This window comes from Anomaloglossus baeobatrachus, chromosome 9 (assembly GCF_048569485.1).
Source record: "Anomaloglossus baeobatrachus isolate aAnoBae1 chromosome 9, aAnoBae1.hap1, whole genome shotgun sequence".
NCBI lineage: Eukaryota > Metazoa > Chordata > Amphibia > Anura > Aromobatidae > Anomaloglossus > Anomaloglossus baeobatrachus.
In genome coordinates this window covers 211,134,313-211,157,086 of record NC_134361.1, presented here as the reverse complement: position 1 = coordinate 211,157,086, position 22,774 = coordinate 211,134,313, and the positions used below count along the sequence as shown (strand labels likewise).

The 22,774-nt window shown below is 53.9% G+C and overlaps 1 protein-coding gene across 15 annotated transcripts in view; it reads right to left on the bottom strand.

Annotated features, from left to right (window-relative positions):
- Positions 1-1,329: 1,329 nt before the first annotated feature.
- FNBP1 (formin binding protein 1) overlaps positions 1,330-22,774 on the bottom strand; it is a 120,890-nt gene continuing 99,445 nt past the window's right edge. The window contains exons 10-17 of one of the 15 annotated variants that reach the window (XM_075324364.1): positions 20,602-20,787; positions 15,890-15,904; positions 12,853-12,980; positions 5,481-5,613; positions 5,257-5,381; positions 4,905-5,044; positions 4,671-4,829; positions 1,330-3,216 (exon numbers count right to left, since the gene is read on the bottom strand). In XM_075324364.1, coding sequence (XP_075180479.1) covers positions 3,209-3,216; positions 4,671-4,829; positions 4,905-5,044; positions 5,257-5,381; positions 5,481-5,613; positions 12,853-12,980; positions 15,890-15,904; positions 20,602-20,787 — 894 coding nt within the window. In that variant the 3' untranslated portion in view covers positions 1,330-3,208. Of the gene's footprint in view, positions 3,217-3,665; positions 4,830-4,904; positions 5,045-5,256; positions 5,382-5,480; positions 5,614-12,852; positions 12,981-15,889; positions 15,905-17,811; positions 17,896-20,601; positions 20,788-22,774 lie in introns of those variants that run through there. The other 14 variants (XM_075324377.1, XM_075324362.1, XM_075324363.1 and 11 more) reach the window with 14 other exon arrangements.

Genomic DNA, 22,774 nt, shown 5'->3' with positions numbered 1-22,774 from the left:
TGCGGTAGTGCAGGAGTGTGCGGAGATGATGCGTGCGGTAATGAAGGAGTGTGTGGTGATGCGTGCGGTAGTGCAGGGGTGTGCGGAGATGATGCGTGCGGTAGTGCCTGAGTGTGCGGTGACGATGGGGGCAATAGTGCCGGCGTTTGTGCGGCGGTGATGATGGGGTCTTTCTCAGCATAAAAAAAAACAACAAACGGATCCGTTTTTTTACCGGATCCGTCGCATCAATTTTTACACAATCGGAGACGGATCCGTTGCATCAGGATCAAACCGGATTGTGCCTGATTGCAAAAAAACTGATGTGTGAAAGCAGCCTAATTGATGCACCACTTCTGGGGTGGCTGTGGGCTGCTATTGTTAGGCTGGAAAGGGCCAAATAAACATGGCCCTTCCCACCCTAATAATCAGCCCCCAGTTGTCTGCTGTTCCTGTGCTGGGTTTGAAAAATGGGGGAGGACCCGTCGTCATTTTTTTTGGCGGGTGACCCTATAATCTGCCGGATTACAGCAATGTCACTGTGCAGTGTAAGGTTCTGCTCGTTCTTTGCTTTTCCACTTTGCATTGTTCTCTGCTTGCTGTCAGTGAATGGAACCTGAGCAGACTGACTGTTCACAGCTGCAGGATTGTCGCAGCGTGTCAGTGAAGGCTGCATCGCTTACCTGTCAGGTACGAGACCTCCCCTCACCCCATTACTCACGGTGTTGGCTCTGCAGTAAACAGCAGCTGCGGAGACCTCGCCCCGAATTCTCAGGTGTTGGGGTGATGATCCGGATAACACCGGGCGGCAGGTGTCACTTCTTATTACCCGTGATCCGGCGCTCATCATATTGGGATAATTACGAGCGCTGCTCCGGCTGGGACTTATATAACCAGGAATCCGTGGCCGCTAAGTGACCCCCAAAACAAACAGCGGGGAGCAACCAGGAGGCAGAGGGGCCACTGATCGGACCCCCTACATTAGACCTCGCAGCCCCTTGGTCTCATCGCTGCCTCCTCAAGAGCTGGGAGGAAACTGAACACAAAGTACAATCATTATCTCAGGGGGTCCGACCCCGGGACCCCCAGATACAGAGGACCCATAAATCAGTGCAGGTGATCTGATCCACACCCCTGCAGTGCGGCACTAGGGGGCTCCACCACATCCCACCTGATGTTTGCCGCCTCCTCCTCCAGTCACTGCCAGGCAGCAATGCATTGTGGGGCTCCTGTTGCTGCTGCTTTGGTGGTGACTGGAGCAGAAGACACAACGGAACTCAGAACAAACTACAAAGTCACAATCTCCCCGGCGTCACCCAATCAGATAATAAGAGTCGGGGTCCGGGGGGGTTTCTGGTAGTCGTTTTATTTCCAGCGGTTCGGCAGTTCTCAGAACTGAATGGAATATTGTATCATGCGGATGGAAACTTCCGGAAGCATCTCTGTGCCAGCGAACAGTCGGGTTGCAGGTGTCGGGGTTCACGGCCCCCGGCCTCTTCCACGGAGACGCAGAAAGTGAAGGGGGGAGCGCTCTACGGATACACAATGAAACGCACAGGCCGCTGGGTAATGGCACACTCCTGGCCTCTTCAGCTCCGCGGGGGCGGTGCCCAGTCCTCAGGCTCCGCGGGGGCGGAGCCCAGTCCTTATTGGCACAGGAACACTGAACAGCAGAGTTTTTCTATCTTACGGTTTATGGCACGTGGATAATTAATCGGGGGAGGAGTGAGCGCCCCGGAACATGGAGAATAAAATAGATCTATACATTTTGGCAGTAATTTCATATAGATTTTTCTTTTTTTTTTAAATCTCTAAAAATAACATAAAAAGTGGGAAAAACAAAAACCGGTGACGACGAGACGATAAACAGCGCAAAAGTCTGAACATGTAACAGCCGCGGTGGCGGAGGCTCCGCCTCCTATGTACACACGGGGGAGGGGGGGGCAGTGCACATTATGGGGGGGACGGGGTTAATAGTTTCTATCTTTTATACTTTTTACATTCTGTAGGAGACGACAAGACACAAAAGCGCTAAAGCCGGAGACGCCGCCAGTGCTGACAATAATATACTGTCCACCGAGACTAAAGACCTACGGGAAGCCGCGAGCACACGAGCGCCACTGTGTAACGGAGGGGGAGGGGCCGGCGGGGAGGACTTAAAGGGGCACTCCACTATTGGCGTCACTCTGCGGAATATTGTAGGTAAGGAGACAACCAGCGATTTCCCGATATATTGTTAGTAACAGATTCACTCCCACCGGCCGTGAGAGCGCGAGATGCAAGCGTGGAGTGACCCGCGGACTAACAGACAGTACGGTGGCCTATAAGGGACAAACAGGACACCAGTCCCATAGGAAGCGATTCTGTTAATAGTCCATATTGGGCGATTGCTATTTAAGCCATTTCCTTTAGGATAACTTTGGCGCGGCCTCCACTCCAGCCGCCGGCTCATACACGGAGAGAAGATGAGGGAGCCGCCATCTTGGCAGCCACGGACGAGCACACGGACACAGGCAGCAGGAGTCACAGGTTAGTGGTTCATCCGAGGACCATGATATAAAGGTGCGAATCTTGAGGCCATGTGATACCTCGCACCTCCACCATTGATATAAAAATATTGTTCTCCCCCTGCCCCTTTAAATGTGCGGGGGGGCTTTTTTTAGAGGAGGGAGGGGGTGATGCGTCTTTTTAGCGCACATGCAGCAGCAGGACGAGGGTGGTGAGCCCCTTAAAGGTGCGCGAAGGCAAGGAGACAGGGCGAGCATGCAGGCGGAAAAAAAGAGTGACCAGAGTGTGAGACAGGACCCTTAAAGGGGCGGTGACCAGAGTGTGAGACAGGGCCCTGAAAAGGGCGGTGAGCAGAGTGTGAGACAGGGCTCTTAAAGGGGCGGTGACCAGAAGTGCGGAGCAGAGGAAACAAAAGTGGGAAAGAGGCGGCGGGAGGGAAAATAAAGGCGGGAGGTTAGTTGGTTAAATGTGGAGTCTGCTGCTATGTGACACGGGGAGACCCCAGTATTGAGGGTCACTATAGAGGGGTCCGCACCAGGATCCGGGGTAACACTGATAACCGCGTCCATTCTGCGGCATCGCTAGTCGCTGGCGGGATTCTCCTATGACGGGAGGGTATATTGGCTACTCGGTCCGACTGGCGGGTTGATATGGAGGAGGGTGGGGGTCTTATTTTCCTCCTGTATTTGCTCGCCCCGGGGTCCTTGCATCAGCAACACCTCTACGAATCTACGACAAAACACACGGGAAATACGTTAGAGAGTGGCAAAAATCATGGGAAAGTCATCGGCACCATCAGGTATACTGCACCGTGATTTCACTATCTCTGCTTGCGGTCAGTGAGTGGAGGAGCCAGGGACCCCGACCCAACGCTGAGGGTTTGTTACAATCTCACGTCTGAGGGGTCAGCGTGTGGGCGATACTGTAACGAACCCTCAGCTGCGAGAAAGTGAGGATAGGCTGGTCATCAGAATGCAACTCAGCACTGTACTATTCACTGACAGCAAGCAGAGATCTTACACATAAGAAAGAGTGCTTCAATTCAAGCGTGAATGTCCCTTAAAGTCGCAGTGCACCGTACAGAGGCTGCGTCCCCTTCTCCTGGGGCAGAATTATGAATGCAGCTTTGGAGGCTTTCATGACCTTGCGCTTTTGGTGCAATGATCTGCAGACCGGTGTAAAAAAAATAACGTCCTTTATTATGAGGCCGGAGGAGGCCCCCCGCGATAAAAAATATACTATGTGCCACAATATTACACAGAGGACGGCGGGACCACCGCAAGCGAAGACGTGCTGCAGAGGCTCGGAGGGCCAGCGGGACCACTCACTGTCTGTACAATATTATACAGAGGACAGCGGGACCACCGCAAGCCAAGACGTGCTGCAGAGGCTTGGGGGTGGGGCGGCGGGACCACTAACTGTCTGTACAATATTATACAGAGGACAGTGGGACCACCGCAAGCCAAGACGTGCTGCAGAGGCTTGGGGGGGGCCGGCGGGACCACTAACTGTCTGTACAATATTATACAGAGGACGGCGGGGCCACCGCAAGCCAACATGTGCTGCAGAGGCTTGGGGGGGGGGGGGGGGCGGCGGGACCACTCACTGTCTGTACAATATTATACAGGGTACAGGAGGGACCACCGCAAGTGAAGACGTGCTGCAGAGGCTTAGGGGGCCGGCGGGACCACTCATTGTCTGTACAATATTATACAGGGTACAGAGGGACCACCGTAAGCGAGGACGTGCTGCAGACGCTCGGGGGGCTGTATATATTGGCAGATTTTAGGCCACAGTCTGATAGTCCAGAAGCACTGATACTCCGCTATGGGACGTGGGTCTGGCACATTTGCACCATTGGATATAATGGTTCTTGCGCCTTGAGCCCCCCGCACCCCCCATAAACTACATCTCCCACCATTCGTGGTGAGATAAATGGTGGATTATCGGACTTTTCAGAATATGTGCGTCATTTATGGGACCGTCGCCTCGACTTCACACCATCCAGCTCAGAGCAGGTGACCGTGTCAGGGGCGCACCACGGGGCAGAGCTATGGATGAGGGGCCGATTCTGCTCCGTTCTTCGTGCACCCCTCGGGCGGCCATGATGGCACAGTCTATAAGGCGGGGTGCCGCTCCCCTCCCCCGCTCGGGCAGACGGGTCTAGATATAGGTCTTAGCACCTTTGGTGTTTTTGTCCAGGTACACCTCGATGTAGGACGTGGGGACGTAGCCCTCCTCCTCCTCGTTCCGGCGGATCCGCGTCCAGCCGTCGCCCTTGTCTTCCTCTATGACGCTCAGGACTTCTCCCTCCGCCACCGAGATGGTTCCTTCATTTTCACCTGGACGCACAAAACCGCGAGTCAGTGCCGATCCGGTCATGACACGGCCGCACCGGGGAGAGGCGCAAACATTACCGTCAAAGGGGTATAAGGCTTTGCAGGTTCCGATGGTCGGCAGCGGCTCCTCGTCATCGAAGTCGTCGTCGAATTCTGTGGGCGTCACCTTCACCTCGGTCTCCTGGCTCTGATCCTCCGTATAACTCCCATCCGGACTGCTCAAGAGACAAAGCCATACAATCACTATAGCAGCAGACCCCGCAGCCAGCAGGGGGCGCCCCGTCCGGCCCCACTCTATCGATATATATCTAACAACTTGCACCGCTCATCCTGAGCCTCCTGGTGCATGACCCCCTCCGTGAGACACTCCCTGAGCAGCGACGGCCCGCCGGGATCACAGCCGCCGTTCCTCACGCCCGGTATACTGTACCTCTCGCGGTCCTGTGCGCAGTTACTGACGGGCGTCGTGGCGTTCTGCGTCTCGTATAGTGCGCTCTGCCGGCGAGAGTTGTCGTTGCGAGCAGGAAGCCGCCCCTCCACCTCCGCTAGCCAGCCCTGCCAAAACGGCGGAGAAAACACAATGTGAACAGACCCCAATACATACAGGAGGGCGGGGGTCACACAGGGCTGCTGCCTGATGTAACGGGGTCTGACCTCAAACTTCTGCACCTCGACCCGAAGCTTCTCAATGTTGTTACTTATTTCTATCAGTCTTTGTGCAACGCTGGCGGGGTCTCCCATCTGCGGATTCTTCATGTACACGTCCTTCATCTTCGTCAGCGCATCTCTGTATATCACAAAAGAAGGGAATTTTGTTACTTACCGTAAATTCCTTTTCTTCTAGCTCCTATTGGGAGACCCAGACGATTGGGTGTATAGCACTGCCTCCGGAGGCCACACAAAGCAATTACACTAAAAAGTGTAAGGCCCCTCCCCTTCTGGCTATACACCCCCAGTGGGATCACTGGCTCACCAGTTTTAGTGCAAAAGCAAGAAGGAGGAAAGCCAATAACTGGTTTAAACAAATTCCCTCCGAAATAACCTCGGAGAACTGAAAACCATTCAACATGAACAACATGTGTACCCGAAAAACAACCAAAAATCCCGAAGGACAACAGGGCGGGTGCTGGGTCTCCCAATAGGAGCTAGAAGAATAGGAATTTACGGTAAGTAACAAAATTCCCTTCTTCTTCGGCGCTCCATTGGGAGACCCAGACGATTGGGACGTCCAAAAGCTGTCCCTGGGTGGGTAAAGAAATACCTCATGTTAGAGCTGCAAAGACAGCCCTCCCCTACGGGGAGGCAACTGCCGCCTGCAGGACTCTTCTACCTAGGCTGGCGTCCGCCGAAGCATAGGTATGCACCTGATAATGTTTGGTGAAAGTGTGCAGACTCGACCAGGTAGCTGCCTGGCACACCTGTTGAGCCGTAGCCTGGTGCCGTAATGCCCAGGACGCACCCACGGCTCTGGTAGAATGGGCCTTCAGCCCTGATGGAACCGGAAGCCCAGCAGAACGGTAGGCCTCAAGAATTGGTTCTTTGATCCATCGAGCCAGGGTGGCCTTAGAAGCCTGCGACCCCTTGCGCTTACCAGTGACAAGGACAAAGAGTGCATCCGAACGGCGCAGGGGCGCCGTGCGGGAAATGTAGATTCTGAGTGCTCGCACCAGATCTAACAAATGTAAATCCTTCTCATACCGATGAACTGCATGAGGACAAAAAGAAGGCAAAGAGATATCCTGATTAAGATGAAAAGAGGATACCACCTTAGGGAGAAACTCCTGAATGGGGCGCAGCAGTACCTTGTCCTGGTGGAAGACCAGGAAGGGAGCCTTGAATGACAGCGCTGCTAGCTCAGACACTCTCCGAAGAGATGTGATCGCTACCAGAAAAGCCACTTTCTGTGATAGTCTAGAAAGTGAAACCTCCCTCAGAGGCTCGAAGGGCGGCTTCTGGAGGGCAACTAGCACCCTGTTCAGATCCCATGGATCTAACGGCCGCTTGTACGGAGGTACGATATGGCAAACCCCCTGCAGGAACGTGCGCACCTTAGAGAGTCGTGCTAGACGCTTCTGAAAAAAGACGGATAGCGCCGAGACTTGCCCCTTAAGGGAGCCGAGCGACAAACCTTTTTCTAACCCAGATTGCAGGAAAGAAAGAAAGGTAGGCAATGCAAATGGCCAGGGAGACACTCCCTGAGCAGAGGACCAGGATAAGAATATCCTCCACGTTCTGTGGTAGATCTTAGCGGACGTGGGCTTCCTAGCCTGTTTCATGGTGGCAACGACCCCTTGGGATAATCCTGAAGACGCTAGGATCCAGGACTCAATGGCCACACAGTCAGGTTCAGGGCCGCGGAATTCCGATGGAAAAACGGCCCTTGGGACAGTAAGTCTGGTCGGTCTGGTAGTGCCCACGGTTGGCCGACCGTGAGATGCCACAGATCCGGATACCACGCCCTCCGTGGCCAGTCTGGGGCGACGAGTATGACGCGGCTGCAGTCGGATCTGATCTTGCGTAGCACCCTGGGCAAGAGTGCCAGAGGTGGAAACACATAAGGGAGCCGGAACTGCGACCAATCTTGCACTAAGGCGTCTGCCGCCAGAGCTCTGTGATCGCGAGACCGTGCCATGAAGGTCGGGACCTTGTTGTTGTGCCGGGACGCCATTAGATCGACGTCCGGCCTTCCCCAGCGGCGACAGATTTCCTGAAACACTTCCGGGTGAAGGGACCATTCCCCTGCGTCCATGCCCTGGCGACTGAGGAAGTCTGCTTCCCAGTTTTCTACGCCGGGGATGTGAACTGCGGATATGGTGGAGGCCGTGGCTTCCACCCACATCAGGATCCGCCGGACTTCCTGGAAGGCTTGCCGACTGCGTGTCCCTCCTTGGTGGTTGATGTATGCCACCGCTGTGGAGTTGTCCGACTGAATTCGGATCTGCTTTCCTTCCAGCCACTGCTGGAAGGCTAGTAGGGCAAGATACACTGCTCTGATCTCCAGAACATTGCATCGGAAGGGTGGACTCCTGCTGAGTCCACGTACCCTGAGCCCTGTGGTGGAGAAAAACTGCTCCCCACCCTGAGAGACTCGCGTCCGTCGTGACCACCGCCCAGGACGGTGGTAGGAAGGATCTTCCCTGTGATAATGAGGTGGGAAGAAGCCACCACTGCAGAGAGTCTTTGGCCGTCTGGGAAAGGGAGACTTTCCTGTCCAGGGATGTTGACTTCCCGTCCCATTGGCGGAGAATGTCCCATTGAAGTGGGCGCAGATGAAACTGCGCAAACGGAACCGCCTCCATTGCCGCCACCATCTTCCCGAGGAAGTGCATGAGGCGTCTTAAGGAGTGCGACTGACTTTGAAGGAGAGCCTGCACCCCAGTCTGTAGTGACCTCTGCTTGTCCAGCGGAAGCTTCACTATCGCTGAGAGAGTATGAAACTCCATGCCAAGATACGTTAGTGATTGGGTCGGTGACAGATTTGACTTTGAGAAGTTGATGATCCACCCGAACGTCTGGAGAGTCTCCAGTGCAACATTCAGGCTGTGTTGGCATGCCTCCTGAGAGGGTGCCTTGACAAGTAGATCGTCCAAGTAAGGGATCACAGAGTGTCCCTGAGAGTGCAAGACTGCTACCACTGCCGCCATGACCTTGGTGAACACCCGTGGGGCTGTCGCCAGACCAAATGGCAGAGCTGCGAACTGAAGATGGTCGTCTCCTATCACGAAGCGTAGAAAGCATTGGTGCTCTGTAGCAATCGGCACGTGGAGATAAGCATCTTTGATGTCTATTGATGCTAGGAAATCTCCTTGAGACATTGAGGCAATGACTGAGCGGAGGGATTCCATCCGGAACCGCCTGGCGTTCACATGCTTGTTGAGCAGTTTTAGGTCCAGAACAGGACGGAATGAGCCGTCCTTTTTTGGCACCACAAAGAGATTGGAGTAAAAACCTTGTCCTTGTTCCTGAAGAGGAACAGGGACCACCACTCCTTCTGCTCTTAGAGAATGCACCGCCTGCAGAAGGGCATCTGCTCGGTCGGGATGTGGGGAAGTTCTGAAGAACCGAGGCGGAGGACGAGAACTGAACTCTATCCTGTACCCGTGAGACAAAATGTCTGTTACCCACCGGTCTTTGACCTGTGGCAGCCAAATGTCGCAAAAGCGGGAGAGCCTGCCACCGACCGAGGATGCGGAGGGAGGCGGCCGAAAGTCATGAGGCAGCCGCCTTGGAAGCGGTACCTCCGGCTGCTTTCTTGGGGCGTGAGTGAGCCCGCCAGGAATCAGAGCTCCTTTGCTCTTTCTGAGTCCCTTTGGACGAGGAGAATTGGGGCTTGCCCGAGCCTCGAAAGGACCGAAACTTTGACTGCCACTTCCTCTGTTGAGGTTTGCTTGATCTGGGCTGGGGTAAGGAAGAGTCCTTACCTTTGGACTGTTTAATGATTTCCGCCAATTGCTCACCAAACAGTCTGTCTCCAGATAATGGCAAGCTGGTTAAACATTTTTTAGAAGCAGAATCTGCTTTCCATTCCTTTAACCACAAGGCTCTGCGCAAAACTACAGAGTTGGCGGAAGCCATTGCGGTACGGCTCGTAGAGTCCAGTACCGCATTAATAGCGTAGGTCGCAAACGCAGTCATTTGCGTAGTTAAGGACGCCACTCGCGGCACTGCTGGACGTATGAAAGAGTCCACCTGTGCCAAACCAGCTGAAATAGCTTGGAGCGCCCACACGGCCGCGAATGCTGGAGCAAACGACGCGCCAATAGCTTCATAGACAGATTTCAACCAAAGGTCCATCTGTCTGTCATTGGCATCTTTAAGTGAAGCCCCATCCTCCACTGCAACTATGGATCTAGCTGCAAGCCTGGATATTGGAGGGTCCACTTTTGGACACTGGGTCCAGCGTTTGACCACGTCAGGGGGAAAGGGATAACGTGTATCCTTAAGACGTTTGGAAAAATGCTTGTCCGGATAAGCATGGTGTTTCTGGATTGATGCTCTGAAGTCAGAGTGGTCCAGAAAAGTACTCAATTTACGCTTGGGATACAGGAAATGGAATTTCTCCTGCTGGGCAGCTGCCTCCTCTGCAGAAGGGGCTGGGGGAGAAATATCCAACAGCCTATTGATGGCCGCTATAAGGTCGTTTACCATGGCGTCACCATCTGGCGTATCCAAATTGAGTGCGGTGTCAGGGCTAGACTCCTGATCACCCACCTCTGTCTCATCATACAGAGACCCTTCTCGCTGAGACCCTGACCCGCGTGATGACGTGGAGGGTCTCTCCCAGCGAGCTCGCTTAGGCGGCCTGGGACTGTCATCGGAGTCAGAGCCCTCAGCCAGTGATGCCTGGGACCCCCGTGAAGTACGGATTAGTTCCAACTGAGGGGGGCCGGGGAACCTAGGGACAGTAGTGTCCATGGTCTGAGCAACTGGCCTGGACTGCAAGGTCTCCAGGATTTTTGTCATAGTCACAGACATTTTATCAGCAAAGACTGCAAATTCTGTCCCCGTCACCGGGGCAGGGTTCACAGGCGACTCTGCCTGGGCTACTACCACCATATGCTCTGGCTGACGAAGTGCCACTGGGACTGAACATTGCACACAATGAGAGTCGTTGGAGCCTGCTGGTAGATTAGCCCCACATGCTGTACAAGCAGTGTATACAGCCCGTGCCTTGGCACCCTTGCGTTTTGTGGATGACATGTTGTTGTCTTCCCAGAGCAATATAGGGGTATACAGCCAAGAAGCGACCGTACAGTGCAGTATATATATATAGATATCTGGTACAGGAAAAAGTATACCAATACACACTGTGGCACAAGAGGGGCCAGCACTAAAGTGCTGCTTACCGCCCGCTAAACGCGGGTGTGTGGTCGCCAGAAATCCCTAGTCTTGGGTCTCCCAGAGCCTGTGTCCGTCCTCCAGCCAGAACTGCATGCAGGAATGGCTGCCGGCGTCCTGTGGAGGGGGGGGCGGGCCCTGGGCGTGCTCAGACCAAAAGCGGGAAACCTGCGTCCCACTGTGCCTAGTGAGAGGGCTGGAGCATGTAAATAAGGCTCCAGCCCTCGGCGCTGAGTAAACGTACAGCGTCTCTCCCCTTCCCTGATTGACAGGGAGGGGGCGGGAACGAAGCGGAGCTAGGCCGCAAAAGCCGGGGACTAAATTTATAAGCGCCGCCGCCGTAAAAGCGCGGTCGGCGCTAAGTCCCCGGCGCACTACAAGTCCCAGCCGCGCCGCCGCTCCGAGAGTGGCCGGCGCGGTAGTTCCCAGCACATGAAGTCACACAGCTAAGCTGCTGTGACTCAAACCCCAGCGTTACTGTCCCCGGCGCACTAACACACCCAGCAAGTCTGGTGTGTGCGTGCCCGCCTGAACGGGGACACAGAGTACCTGAAAGTTGCAGGGCCTTGTCCCTGAATGGTACACAGCTCCTTATCCATCAGGTTCACTGGGTCTGTGGATGGAGCCCGGCCTCAGGGCTTGGGGGCCGGTAAGATCCCACTTCCACAGAGCCCCTCAGGGGGATGGGGAAGGAAAACAGCATGTGGGCTCCAGCCTCCGTACCCGCAATGGGTACCTCAACCTTACGAACCACAAGTGGGGTGAGAAGGGAGCATGCTGGGGGCCCTATACGGGCCCTCTTTTCTTCCATCCGACATAGTCAGCAGCTGCTGCTGACTAAACAGTGGAGCTATGCGTGGATGTCTGACCTCCTTCGCACAAAGCAGAAAACTGGTGAGCCAGTGATCCCACTGGGGGTGTATAGCCAGAAGGGGAGGGGCCTTACACTTTTTAGTGTAATTGCTTTGTGTGGCCTCCGGAGGCAGTGCTATACACCCAATCGTCTGGGTCTCCCAATGGAGCGCCGAAGAAACAAAATGTAAGAACTGAAATGGTTAATCACTTATCCTGCATTATCCTCCAGAGCTGCATTCACTATTCTGCTGGTGCAGTCACAGTGTACATACATTATATTACTGATCCTGAGTTACCTCCTGTATTATCCTCCAGAGCTGCACTCACTATTCTGCTGGTGCAGTCACAGTGTACATACATTATATTACTGATCCTAAGTTACCTCCTGTATTATACTCCAGAGCTGCACTCACTATTCTGCTGGTGCAGTCACTGTGTACACACATTACATTACTGATCCTGCGCTACCTCCTGTATTATACTCCAGAGCTGCACTCACTATTCTGCTGGTGCAGTCACTGTGTACACACATTACATTACTGATCCTGAGTTACCTCCTGTATTATACTCCGGAGCTGCACTCACTATTCTGCTGGTGCTTTATGGCCAGTAAGCATTGACTCTTTATCATCCCTTTCCCTTCATAGGTATGGGGTGTGCCTGATAGGCGTCAGGCGAGAGGACAACAAGAGCATCTCCCTGAACCCCGGGCCCCGGCACATCATGGCCGGCTCCGACACCTGCTTCTACATTATCACCACCAAGGAGGAGAACTCCGCATTCATCTTCAAACAAGAAGAGAAGCAGAAACGGAAAGGGAGAGGGATCTGCGGAGAACCGTCCCGCCTGCCGGTGCACAGCATCATCGCCAGCATGGGTAAGAGGGCAGCGCTGCTTATCCTGTATTCTACTCCAGAGCTGCACTCACTATTCTGCTGCTGCAGTCACTGTGTACATACATTACTGATGCTGAGTTACCTCCTGTACTATACTCCAGAGCTGCACTCACTATTCTGCTGGTGCAGTCACTGTGTACATACATTACTGATGCTGAGTTACCTCCTGTATTCTACTCCAGAGCTGCACTCACTATTCTGCTGGTGCAATCACTGTGTACATACATTACTGATGCTGAGTTACCTCCTGTACTATACTCCAGAGCTGCACTCACTATTCTGCTGGTGCAGTCACTGTGTACATACATTACTGATGCTGAGTTACCTCCTGTATTATACTCCAGAGCTGCACTCACTATTCTGCTGGTGCAGTCACTGTGTATATACATTACTGATCCTGTATTATACTCCAGAGCTGCGCTCACTGTTCTGCTCACCTCTGGTCGATCTCCTTCTGGATGTCTTTGTTCAGCTCGTCCACCTTTTGCTGCAGTTTCTTCCGCCTCTGCTCGGGGGGCAGGTTGCTGAAGTCCTCCGGTGTCGCCCCCTGGTGGAAGCCGAAACACTGCAATGTCATGTCTACCATCCGTCCTGGCGGCATGCACAACTCCACCCATGCACCGCATGCAATAAGGAGACTCAGGGTTGGGAGAGAAGGTGCCCACCAGACCCCGGGGCAGAGGTGGCAGAGACCCCACCATTACTGTGCGTCTCCCGCGGTCCCTGGAGCCTCCACTGTCCTCACTGCTGAGGGTTTGTTCCAGTTGCATCCAGCCCGGACTGATACATTGCCGCACTGGAGCTTCTGCTACAATGTATCGGTGCAGCTCAGAGCACTGGACACAGTGTAACAAACCCTCAGCGGGGACATTTATGAGGTTTTCAGTTTTTGAATATTAGATTAAAAAAATGTGTTTCTGTAGGGAGCGCTGCTGACGGCGGTGAGCGGGGCGTGCACGGGGTGACACACTGTTCCCCTCCACCTGCACGGTGCACCGAGTGCTCCCCTCCCTCCTCATCACTTGTGCTGCTGGCATTGGAGGGGTTAATAGCGGCAGGTGGTAACAGGGCCCTGATTGGCGGGGTGTTCTGGTGTAATGTGGAGCTGCAGCGAGCGGCTCCCGGCACTAGGTGGCGCTCCGTCCACACGGCAGCTCGTGTCCCCGCATCACAGACACAAAGCACGGCGGAGAACAATGGCTTTGTCTTGTGCCCTCTGTCCCCCGGTGTCACCCCCGTTCCTGGCCGGCCTCTGCTCTATGCCGGTACCCCCTGTCCGGCCTCACCCGCACTAGGGTGGCAGAAGGCTACACCCCAGTATTACACCGGACTCCATCAGCAGCCGCCAACCATGACAGGACACGGCTGACATGTGACCGAGGGGTGAAGGGCCCCGGGGCCAAAGCGGCATTTAAAGGGAAAGTAGTTTTATGCAAAAACTCTGCCATTTCGGATAAAGCAACTTTCCTCAATGACCTCTAGGGGGCGGTGACGCTATAATGGACTTGTCACTCACCGGGCGGCCATATTGCTGGCTATAAGCACTAGTGATGAGTGAATCCAAACTGTACAGTTCGGCATCCGTACCCATCAGCAGGAGTTTGGGGTCCCGGACACAGACGTCTCTGGGAAGTCCGTGTTACAGTTCTGCTTCGGCCACACGGATTTGACCGCACCTCCCTGCGGCAGTAACGCTGCTTCTGGGTCCGCTCATCAGTGCTCATACATATTCACTGCTTTCCCTGACCACCGGCGGCTCTGATTGGCTGCCGGTAGACCACGCCCCCACCCTCTGTGACACTGACCGTGCCGGCCATTACTCAGATTACCGGAGGTCATGCCGTGGGAACCCCGATATGACCTCCGGTGAATTGAGTGACATCACTGCTGCCAGCCGGGCCCCCCCTTGTCAGTGTTTCCCGGAGCCTGGAGAGAGCAGACGTGTTTTTGGTCTCTCCAGACCCGGATGCAGCAGAGCCAGGACCGTCGTGGGACCTCGTGTTGATTACGGCGGAACTTCAAGGGTCTTTTTGGGGTTAATAAAGAGGGGAAATAGGGTGCTGTATTTTATTTCAAATAAAGGATTTTTCCCGGTGTTGGTGTTTATTTCTTTTGACTTTTAGGATTAGTAATTGGAAGGGGGGGATCTCAGACTCCTCCCATTACTAATTCTGGGCTTAGTGACAGCTGTGCTGTCATTAACCCTTTATTACCTTGACCGCCACCGCACCAGGGCAATTGTGCATAGCCGGGTAAAGCGTCAGTAATGACATATCTAATGGATGCGACAATACTGGGGCAGCTGCGGGCTGCTATTCTTAGACTGGAGGGGTCCCAATAACCATGGGCCTCCCCAGCCTGAGAATACCAGCCCCCAGCTGTCGCCTTCATCTGGGCTGGGTATCAAAATTTGGGGGGATCGAACGTTGTTTTTCTTAATTATTTCCTATTATTTTGATGCACAGCCAAGATAAGTGCACGGCTGGGAGCTGTAGCCTGTAGCCGTAGCTTTACCTGTGCTGCTATCACTACAGGGGGGACCCTATGCCATAAGCATGCAGGCAGCTCCTGTGATATCAACCAATCACAGGCGCTGTTAGAGAGGGTGGGGGCGTGGTCTACCGGCAGCCAATCAGAGCTGCTGATGGGTGGGGAAAGCCACGAATGTGTATGAGGACTGATGAGTGGACACGTAGCAGTGCTTCTGCTGCGCGAGGCTCGGTAAGTATATTCTCCTGCTTTAACCCTTTCATTCTACAGGTAATGTTTGGGTCCCCATAGACTTATATGGGGTTCGGTGTTCGGGGAGTAATTTGGGTTTAAGACCGGTCCTTAACCGGACTTTTTTTTTTTTTAAATCTGGCCGGACCCGAACAGCTGTGGCTTCACTGATCTCCAGATACAACCAATGTAATGTTACCCGGAGGAGCTACCTGAGGGACGTGAGGGAAGGCTGTCCTCTGTTTATGGCGAGGATTTCTGCCTGTAGACAGATTGTGGATGCAGCTTTGGCAGGGACTGGAGTATAAGACGTGGAATCCGCCACTGTGGGGAACTACAAGTCTCAAACTGGCCGTGGTGTTACGTGTTAATTGCCACACCCGTGGACGACACTTATTACGGGGGATTACAGGTCATGTGACACACAGTGGTGGGGCTCAGAGGAGGGGGACACGCACCACACATGCAAATATATGAAAAGGGGTGAGGAGGCATCGCCAGAGGCACAAGCCACGAGCCACAGACCTGGGGGACAACAAGTGCCAGCAGCCGGGTGCGGACCCCCATAGTGCCGCGTATAATCTGCTGCAATCACATCCGGCCCTGCTGTGAGCACTACAACTCCCAGGATCACTCTATGGAGCTGACAATGGTGTCATTAAAGGGGCGTTAGCGGGGGGCGGGAGCGGCGCCTGCTTGTGCCTCTGGGACTGGACGCGGGGGGGTGCGGGGTCCATGCGGAACATTTCTTACCAGCTTCAGAGAAAGCTTCACGGGAGATGAGAAAAAATGATGAAAAAAAAGAGAGAGAAAAGTGCAGGTCAGCGAGGGATGAAACACGCCGGAACCGCAGCACACACCGCCCGCGCCAAAGTTCACAAGCTGCACAGCGCATTCCGCAGGCCAGGGCTAGTCATCAGCCGCAGCGCCCCCCGCAGGCCGGGGCTAGTCATCAGCCGCAGCGCCCCCCGCAGGCCGGGGCTAGTCATCAGCCGCAGCGCCCCCCGCAGGCCAGGGCTAGTCATCAGCTGCAGCGCCCCCCGCAGGCCGGGGCTAGTCATCAGCCGCAGCGCCCCCCGCAGGCCGGGGCTAGTCATCAGCCGCAGCACCCCCCGCAGGCCGGGGCTAGTCATCAGCCGCAGCGCCCCCCCGCAGGCCAGGGCTAGTCATCAGCCGCAGCGCCCCCCGCAGGCCAGGGCTAGTCATCAGCCGCAGCGCCCCCCGCAGGCCAGGGCTAGTCATCAGCCGCAGCGCCCCCCGCAGGCCGGGGCTAGTCATCAGCCGCAGCGCCCCCCGCAGGCCGGGACTAGTCATCAGCCGCAGCGCCCCCCGCAGGCCAGGGCTAGTCATCAGCCGCAGCGCCCCCCGCAGGCCAGGGCTCCTCATCTACTGCAGCGCCCCCCGCAGGCCAGGGCTCCTCATCAGCCGCAACGCCCCCCCGCAGGCCAGGGCTCCTCATCAGCCGCAGCGCCCCCCGCAGGCCAGGGCTCCTCATCAGCCGCAGCGGCCCCCGCAGGCCAGGGCTCCTCATCAGCCGCAGTGCCCCCCGCAGGCCAGGGCTCCTCATCAGCCGCAGCGCCCCATTCTGTCTACAGTATCAATCCTCCAGAGCTGGAAACACAACACAATGCCAGAAAGGAGAAATGGGCCAACACCACAGGGTCCATCCTGATCGGCTGTAGCTCCGCAGTCCTCAGTGAGCGGGGCGCACAGCTTGGGGGGGGGTCACCGTCCTGGCATGGTCCTGGCACAGGGTGACAGATGGTGATGGCAGGAGCAGAATACAAAACACAGCGGGCGCAGCCTGGCACAGAGGGAATCTACCACCCCCCTCATCATCACTATGGAGAGGAGAATAGATTGTGAGCTCCGGGGTCGGGGATGATGGGGGTGATAGTCTCCTGCCGTCCCTGGATGACGCTGCGGGGGGACCCCAGCCCCCGATTTCCCGTTTTTTGCCGCTTGTGAACTTTGGCGCGGCTTTGATGAACACATTTCTGGATACAGACAGACGGGCACAGACACGGCAGAGTGCGGACATGTCCTGGGCCTATGAAGCAGCCGTGGAGCCTGTGCGCCGTCTGCACGTCATTGCCACTGGTGCTGCATGGTTGCTGTCTGGGCCACACAGACCCGTATTGCGGTGCGGTGTCAGTGGCGATAAGTGCAGGCCGCACGCGGGAGCTCATGGCGGGCAGACATCTGACACGCAACTAACAAGCGGTGAGAAGCGTTTCCCCCCCCCCAGAGCGACAGCGCGGAATGACGGGGGAGGGGAGGGCTGCGTCTAATCTCTGTCCAAAGCCATCTGCAGGGACCAGAGGTGGAGAACAGGGAAGGGTTAACACAGGGGCAGAGGTGACGCCGTCCGCCTGCTCTATGGGAGCCTCGGTGTCATGGCGGACAGCGACGCCTGAGATAGTCCTGACCCGGCCGGCTCCGCGCATTCATCACCAGTGTCGGGGGCACGGAAGGAATATGGTGGGAGATCAGGAGGGCACAGCGTCACCGGCGGGACCGCTATGGACCTCGTCTACATGGGGCGAATCCTTCACTGACAGCAAGCAGAGATCTGGAAATGAGTCTATGATCAGGCGCAGCGTGTAGGACAGCGATGGCCGGGGACTGGGGCATGGCGGAGCCGGCCGCCGGACTATCGCCACTGCGGCACTTACGACATAGTCCCTGGCCTCGTAGGCGCAGGTGGCCTTTCCTAGCGTCCTCTTCATCACCGCCTTGTGAAAACACAAAGGCGGAGTCTGCGGCCGAGTCAGCGAGGAGACAAAAGCAAGAAGGGCGTTAGGGTGGTCCCCGGGGGCCGCATGCTGGACTCAGGCATCCAATCCAGATTAGCGCCCCACCCAGCTTTCCCAGGACCAGATAGTGAAGCTGCAGTACAGCCTGACCTAACACCGTGCAGGGTGAAGCGCAAGGAGCTCCGCTGATACACTGTGCAGACACCACAGCTCTGCGAGCAGGGAACAGCCCCAGCTACGTATGAGGCAGGACACGACTGCAGGAAAAAGCTCCTCGGGGGTGGGGCTAATCAGATTATACAGTAGGGGCGGGGCTTATCAGACTATACAGCTCATCTCCTGCACCGCGATGCCCGGCAGCAGGAAGAGGACCATGTAAGAAACGCAGACCCCCGAGCCCAGCCCCCAACCTGAAAATAAAAGCATCATGTTATCAAACCACTGCGTGAACAGAGCTGCATACAGGGCTGAGCTACTGGCGGAATATCACCGCTGATCTCTAGTGTTGATAGGCGGTGTTCTCAGTGATGTCACTGCTGATCTCTGGTGATGGATAGGAGGTGTTCTCAGTGATGTCACCGCTGATCTCTGGTGATGGATAGGCGGTGTTCTCAGTGATGTCACTGCTGATCTCTGGTGATGGATAGGAGGTGTTCTCAGTGATGTCACCGCTGATCTCTGGTGATGGATAGGAGGTGTTCTCAGTGATGTCACCGCTGATCTCTGGTGATGGATAGGCGGTGTTCTCAGTGATGTCACTGCTGATCTCTGGTGATGGATAGGCGGTGTTCTCAGTGATGTCACTGCTGATCTCTGGTGATGGATAGGCGGTGTTCTCAGTGATGTCACCGCTGATCTCTGGTGATGGATAGGAGGTGTTCTCAGTGATGTCACTGCTGATCTCTGGTGATGGATAGGAGGTGTTCTCAGTGATGTCACCGCTGATCTCTAGTGTTGGATAGGCGGTGTTCTCAGTGATGTCACTGCTGATCTCTGGTGATGGATAGGAGGTGTTCTCAGTGATGTCACTGCTGATCTCTGGTGATGGATAGGCGGTGTTCTCAGTGATGTCACTGCTGATCTCTGGTGATGGATAGGTGGTGTTCTCAGTGATGTCACTGCTGATCTCTGGTGATGGATAGGAGGTGTTCTCAGTGATGTCACCGCTGATCTCTGGTGATGGATAGGTGGTGTTCTCAGTGATGTCACCGCTGATCTCTAGTGATGGATAGGAGGTGTTCTCAGTGATGTCACCGCTGATCTCTAGTGTTGGATAGGAGGTGTACTCAGTGATGTCACCGCTGATCTCTGGTGATGGATAGGTGTTCTCAGTGATGTCACCGCTGATCTCTGGTGATGGGTAGGAGGTGTTCTCAGTGATGTCACCGCTGATCTCTGGTGATGGATAGGAGGTGTTCTCAGTGATGTCACCGCTGATCTCTGGTGATGGATAGGAGGTGTTCTCAGTGATGTCACCGCTGATCTCTGGTGATGGATAGGAGGTGTTCTCAGTGATGTCACCGCTGATCTCTGGTGATGGATAGGTGGTGTTCTCAGTGATGTCACCGCTGATCTCTGGTGATGGATAGGAGGTGTTCTCAGTGATGTCACCGCTGATCTCTGGTGATGGATAGGAGGTGTTCTCAGTGATGTCACCGCTGATCTCTGGTGATGGATAGGCGGTGTTCTCAGTGATGTCACCGCTGATCTCTGGTGATGGATAGGAGGTGTTCTCAGTGATGTCACCGCTGATCTCTGGTGATGGATAGGAGGTGTTCTCAGTGATGTCACCGCTGATCTCTGGTGATGGATAGGTGGTGTTCTCAGTGATGTCACCGCTGATCTCTGGTGATGGATAGGAGGTGTTCTCAGTGATGTCACCGCTGATCTCTGGTGATGGATAGGAGGTGTTCTCAGTGATGTCACCGCTGATCTCTGGTGATGGATAGGAGGTGTTCTCAGTGATGTCACTGCTGATCTCTGGTGATGGATAGGAGGTGTTCTCAGTGATGTCACCGCTGATCTCTGGTGATGGATAGGAGGTGTTCTCAGTGATGTCACTGCTGATCTCTGGTGATGGATAGGCGGTGTTCTCAGTGATGTCACCGCTGATCTCTGGTGATGGATAGGAGGTATACTCAGTGATGTCACCGCTGATCTCTGGTGATGGATAGGAGGTGTACTCAGTGATGTCACCGCTGATCTCTGGTGATGGATAGGAGGTGTTCTCAGTGATGTCACCGCTGATCTCTGGTGATGGATAGGAGGTGTTCTCAGTGATGTCACCGCTGATCTCTGGTGATGGATAGGAGGTGTTCTCAGTGATGTCACCGCTGATCTCTGGTGATGGATAGGAGGTGTTCTCAGTGATGTCACTGCTGATCTCTGGTGATGGATAGGAGGTGTTCTCAGTGATGTCACCGCTGATCTGTGGTGATGGATAGGAGGTGTTCTCAGTGATGTCACTGCTGATCTCTGGTGATGGATAGGAGGTGTTCTCAGTGATGTCACTGCTGATCTCCGGTGATGAATAGGCGGTGTTTTTAGTCGCTGATCTCTAGGTTTTTACATACCAGTAATTCAGCCCAGTAGTCGCGCTCTCCACTACTTGCCACCCAGGTAGCCGGTGGCCACAGTGATGGTGAGCAGTGGTTTCGGGTGATGGGGGTACAGGTGAAGCACACAGGGAGACACCAGAGCACGACTTACCCCGCGCTTTAGACTCCTGAAGCAGTGGATTTTGGGTTTGGAGGTCATGAAGTCGTTGAGGCGATGGGAGAGGGGCTCCTTTTGCTGCTTGGGAGACTGGGGGCCGTTGGGTACAGCAGAGGGTGAGGAGTCAGAGGCCGGGGGCGGAGGAGGGGGCTGATGAGGGGACGTTAAGAGGGACATAAGCTACGTGTAAGAGAAGGAGCAGTGATAGAAGAGAAACCAAAAGAAACAAAAAATAATAAAAACACAAAACCAAAAGGATTAAAAACAACATGAAATCCAAACAAATGACATCAAATCAAGAAAAAGGAAAAACAAAAACAGATAAAAAGAGAGGAAAAGAAAGAAAGAGGGAAGGAAAGAAAGAGGGAAGGAAAGAAAGAGGGAAGGAAGGGAAGAAAGAGGGAAGGAAGGGAAGAAAGAGGGAAGGAAAGAAAGAAAGAGGGAAGGAAAGAAAGAAAGAGGGAAGGAAAGAAAGAGGGAAGGAAAGAAAGAGGGAAGGAAAGAAAGAGGGAAGGAAAGAAAGAGGGAAGGAAAGAAAGAGGGAAGGAAAGAAAGAGGGAAGGAAAGAAAGAGGGAAGGAAAAAAAGAGGGAAGGAAAGAAAGAAAGAAAGAGGGAAGGAAAGAAAGAGGGAAGGAAAGAAAGAGGGAAGGAAAGAAAGAGATAAGGAAAGAAAGAGGGAAGGAAAGAAAGAGGGAAGGAAAAAAAGAGGGAAGGAAAAAAAGAGGGAAGGAAAGAAAGAGGGAAGGGAAGAAAGAGGGAAGGAAGGGAAGAAAGAGGGAAGGAAAGAAAGAAAGAGGGAAGGAAAGAAAGAGGGAAGGAAGGGAAGAAAGAGGGAAGGAAGGGAAGAAAGAGGGAAGGAAGGAAAGAAAGAGGGAAGGAAAGAAAGAGGGAAGGAAAGAAAGAGGGAAGGAAAGAAAGAGGGAAGGAAAGAAAGAGGGAAGGAAAGAAAGAGGGAAGGAAAGAAAGAGGGAAGGAAAGAAAGAGGGAAGGAAAGAAAGAGGGAAGGAAAGAAAGAGGGAAGGAAAGAAAGAGGGAAGGAAAGAAAGAGGGAAGGAAAGAAAGAGGGAAGGAAAGAAAGAGGGAAGGAAAGAAAGAGGGAAGGAAAGAAAGAGGGAAGGAAAAAAAGAGGGAAGGAAAGAAAGAAAGAGGGAAGGAAAGAAAGAGGGAAGGAAAGAAAGAGGGAAGGAAAGAAAGAGGGAAGGAAAGAAAGAGGGAAGGAAAGAAAGAGGGAAGGAAAGAAAGAGGGAAGGAAAGAAAGAGGGAAGGAAAGAAAGAGGGAAGGAAAGAAAGAGGGAAGGAAAAAAAGAGGGAAGGAAAAAAAGAGGGAAGGAAAAAAAGAGGGAAGGAAAAAAAGAGGGAAGGAAAGAAAGAGGGAAGGAAAAAAAGAGGGAAGGAAAAAAAAGAGGGAAGGAAAAAAAGAGGGAAGGAAAAAAAAGAGGGAAGGAAAGAAAGAGGGAACGAAAGAGGTAAAAAAAGAGGTAAAGAAAGAGGTAAAGAAGGAAAGAGAGGGAAAGACAGAAAGAGAAACAAAGAGGGAAAGAGCGAAAGAGAAAGAAAGGGAAAGAGAAAAGAAAGAGGGAAAAAGAAAGAGAGGGAAAGAGAAAGAGGGAAAGAGAAAGAAAGAGGGAAAGAAATAAAGAGGGAAAGAAATAAAGAGGGAAAGAAACAGAGGGAAAGAAAGAAAGAAAGAAAGAAAGAAAGATATAGGGAAATGAAGAGGGAAAGAAAGAAAGAAAGATATAGGTAAAGAAAGAAAGAGGGAAAGAAAGAAAATGAAAGAAAGAAGGAAAAAAAAGGGAAAGAAAGAAGAAAAGAAAGAAGGAAGTGCGATTCCATGGAGGCGGCGGCGGTGATAGAGGAAGGAAGTCGGCAATGTTAGGAGAAGAAGCGAGATCAGGCAAGAAACTGCTCCGGAGCCATGCAAACCTCATGCAGCAGCATCTCCCCCCTGCACCATCTGCTCACAGCCATGCATTACATCGCTACTGTACTCTGTTATCACCCACTTCGTTTATAACTCTTTCCAGCATGTGACAATCTTTAAAGGGGTTGTCCAGGTTCATAAAAACACTTCCAGTGAGCGCCATCGCAGAGTAACTGCACTTTAATAGGGGCTCAGATGCAGTACCAGCCACAAACCTCAGACAGAGGAGGCGCTGTTTTAAG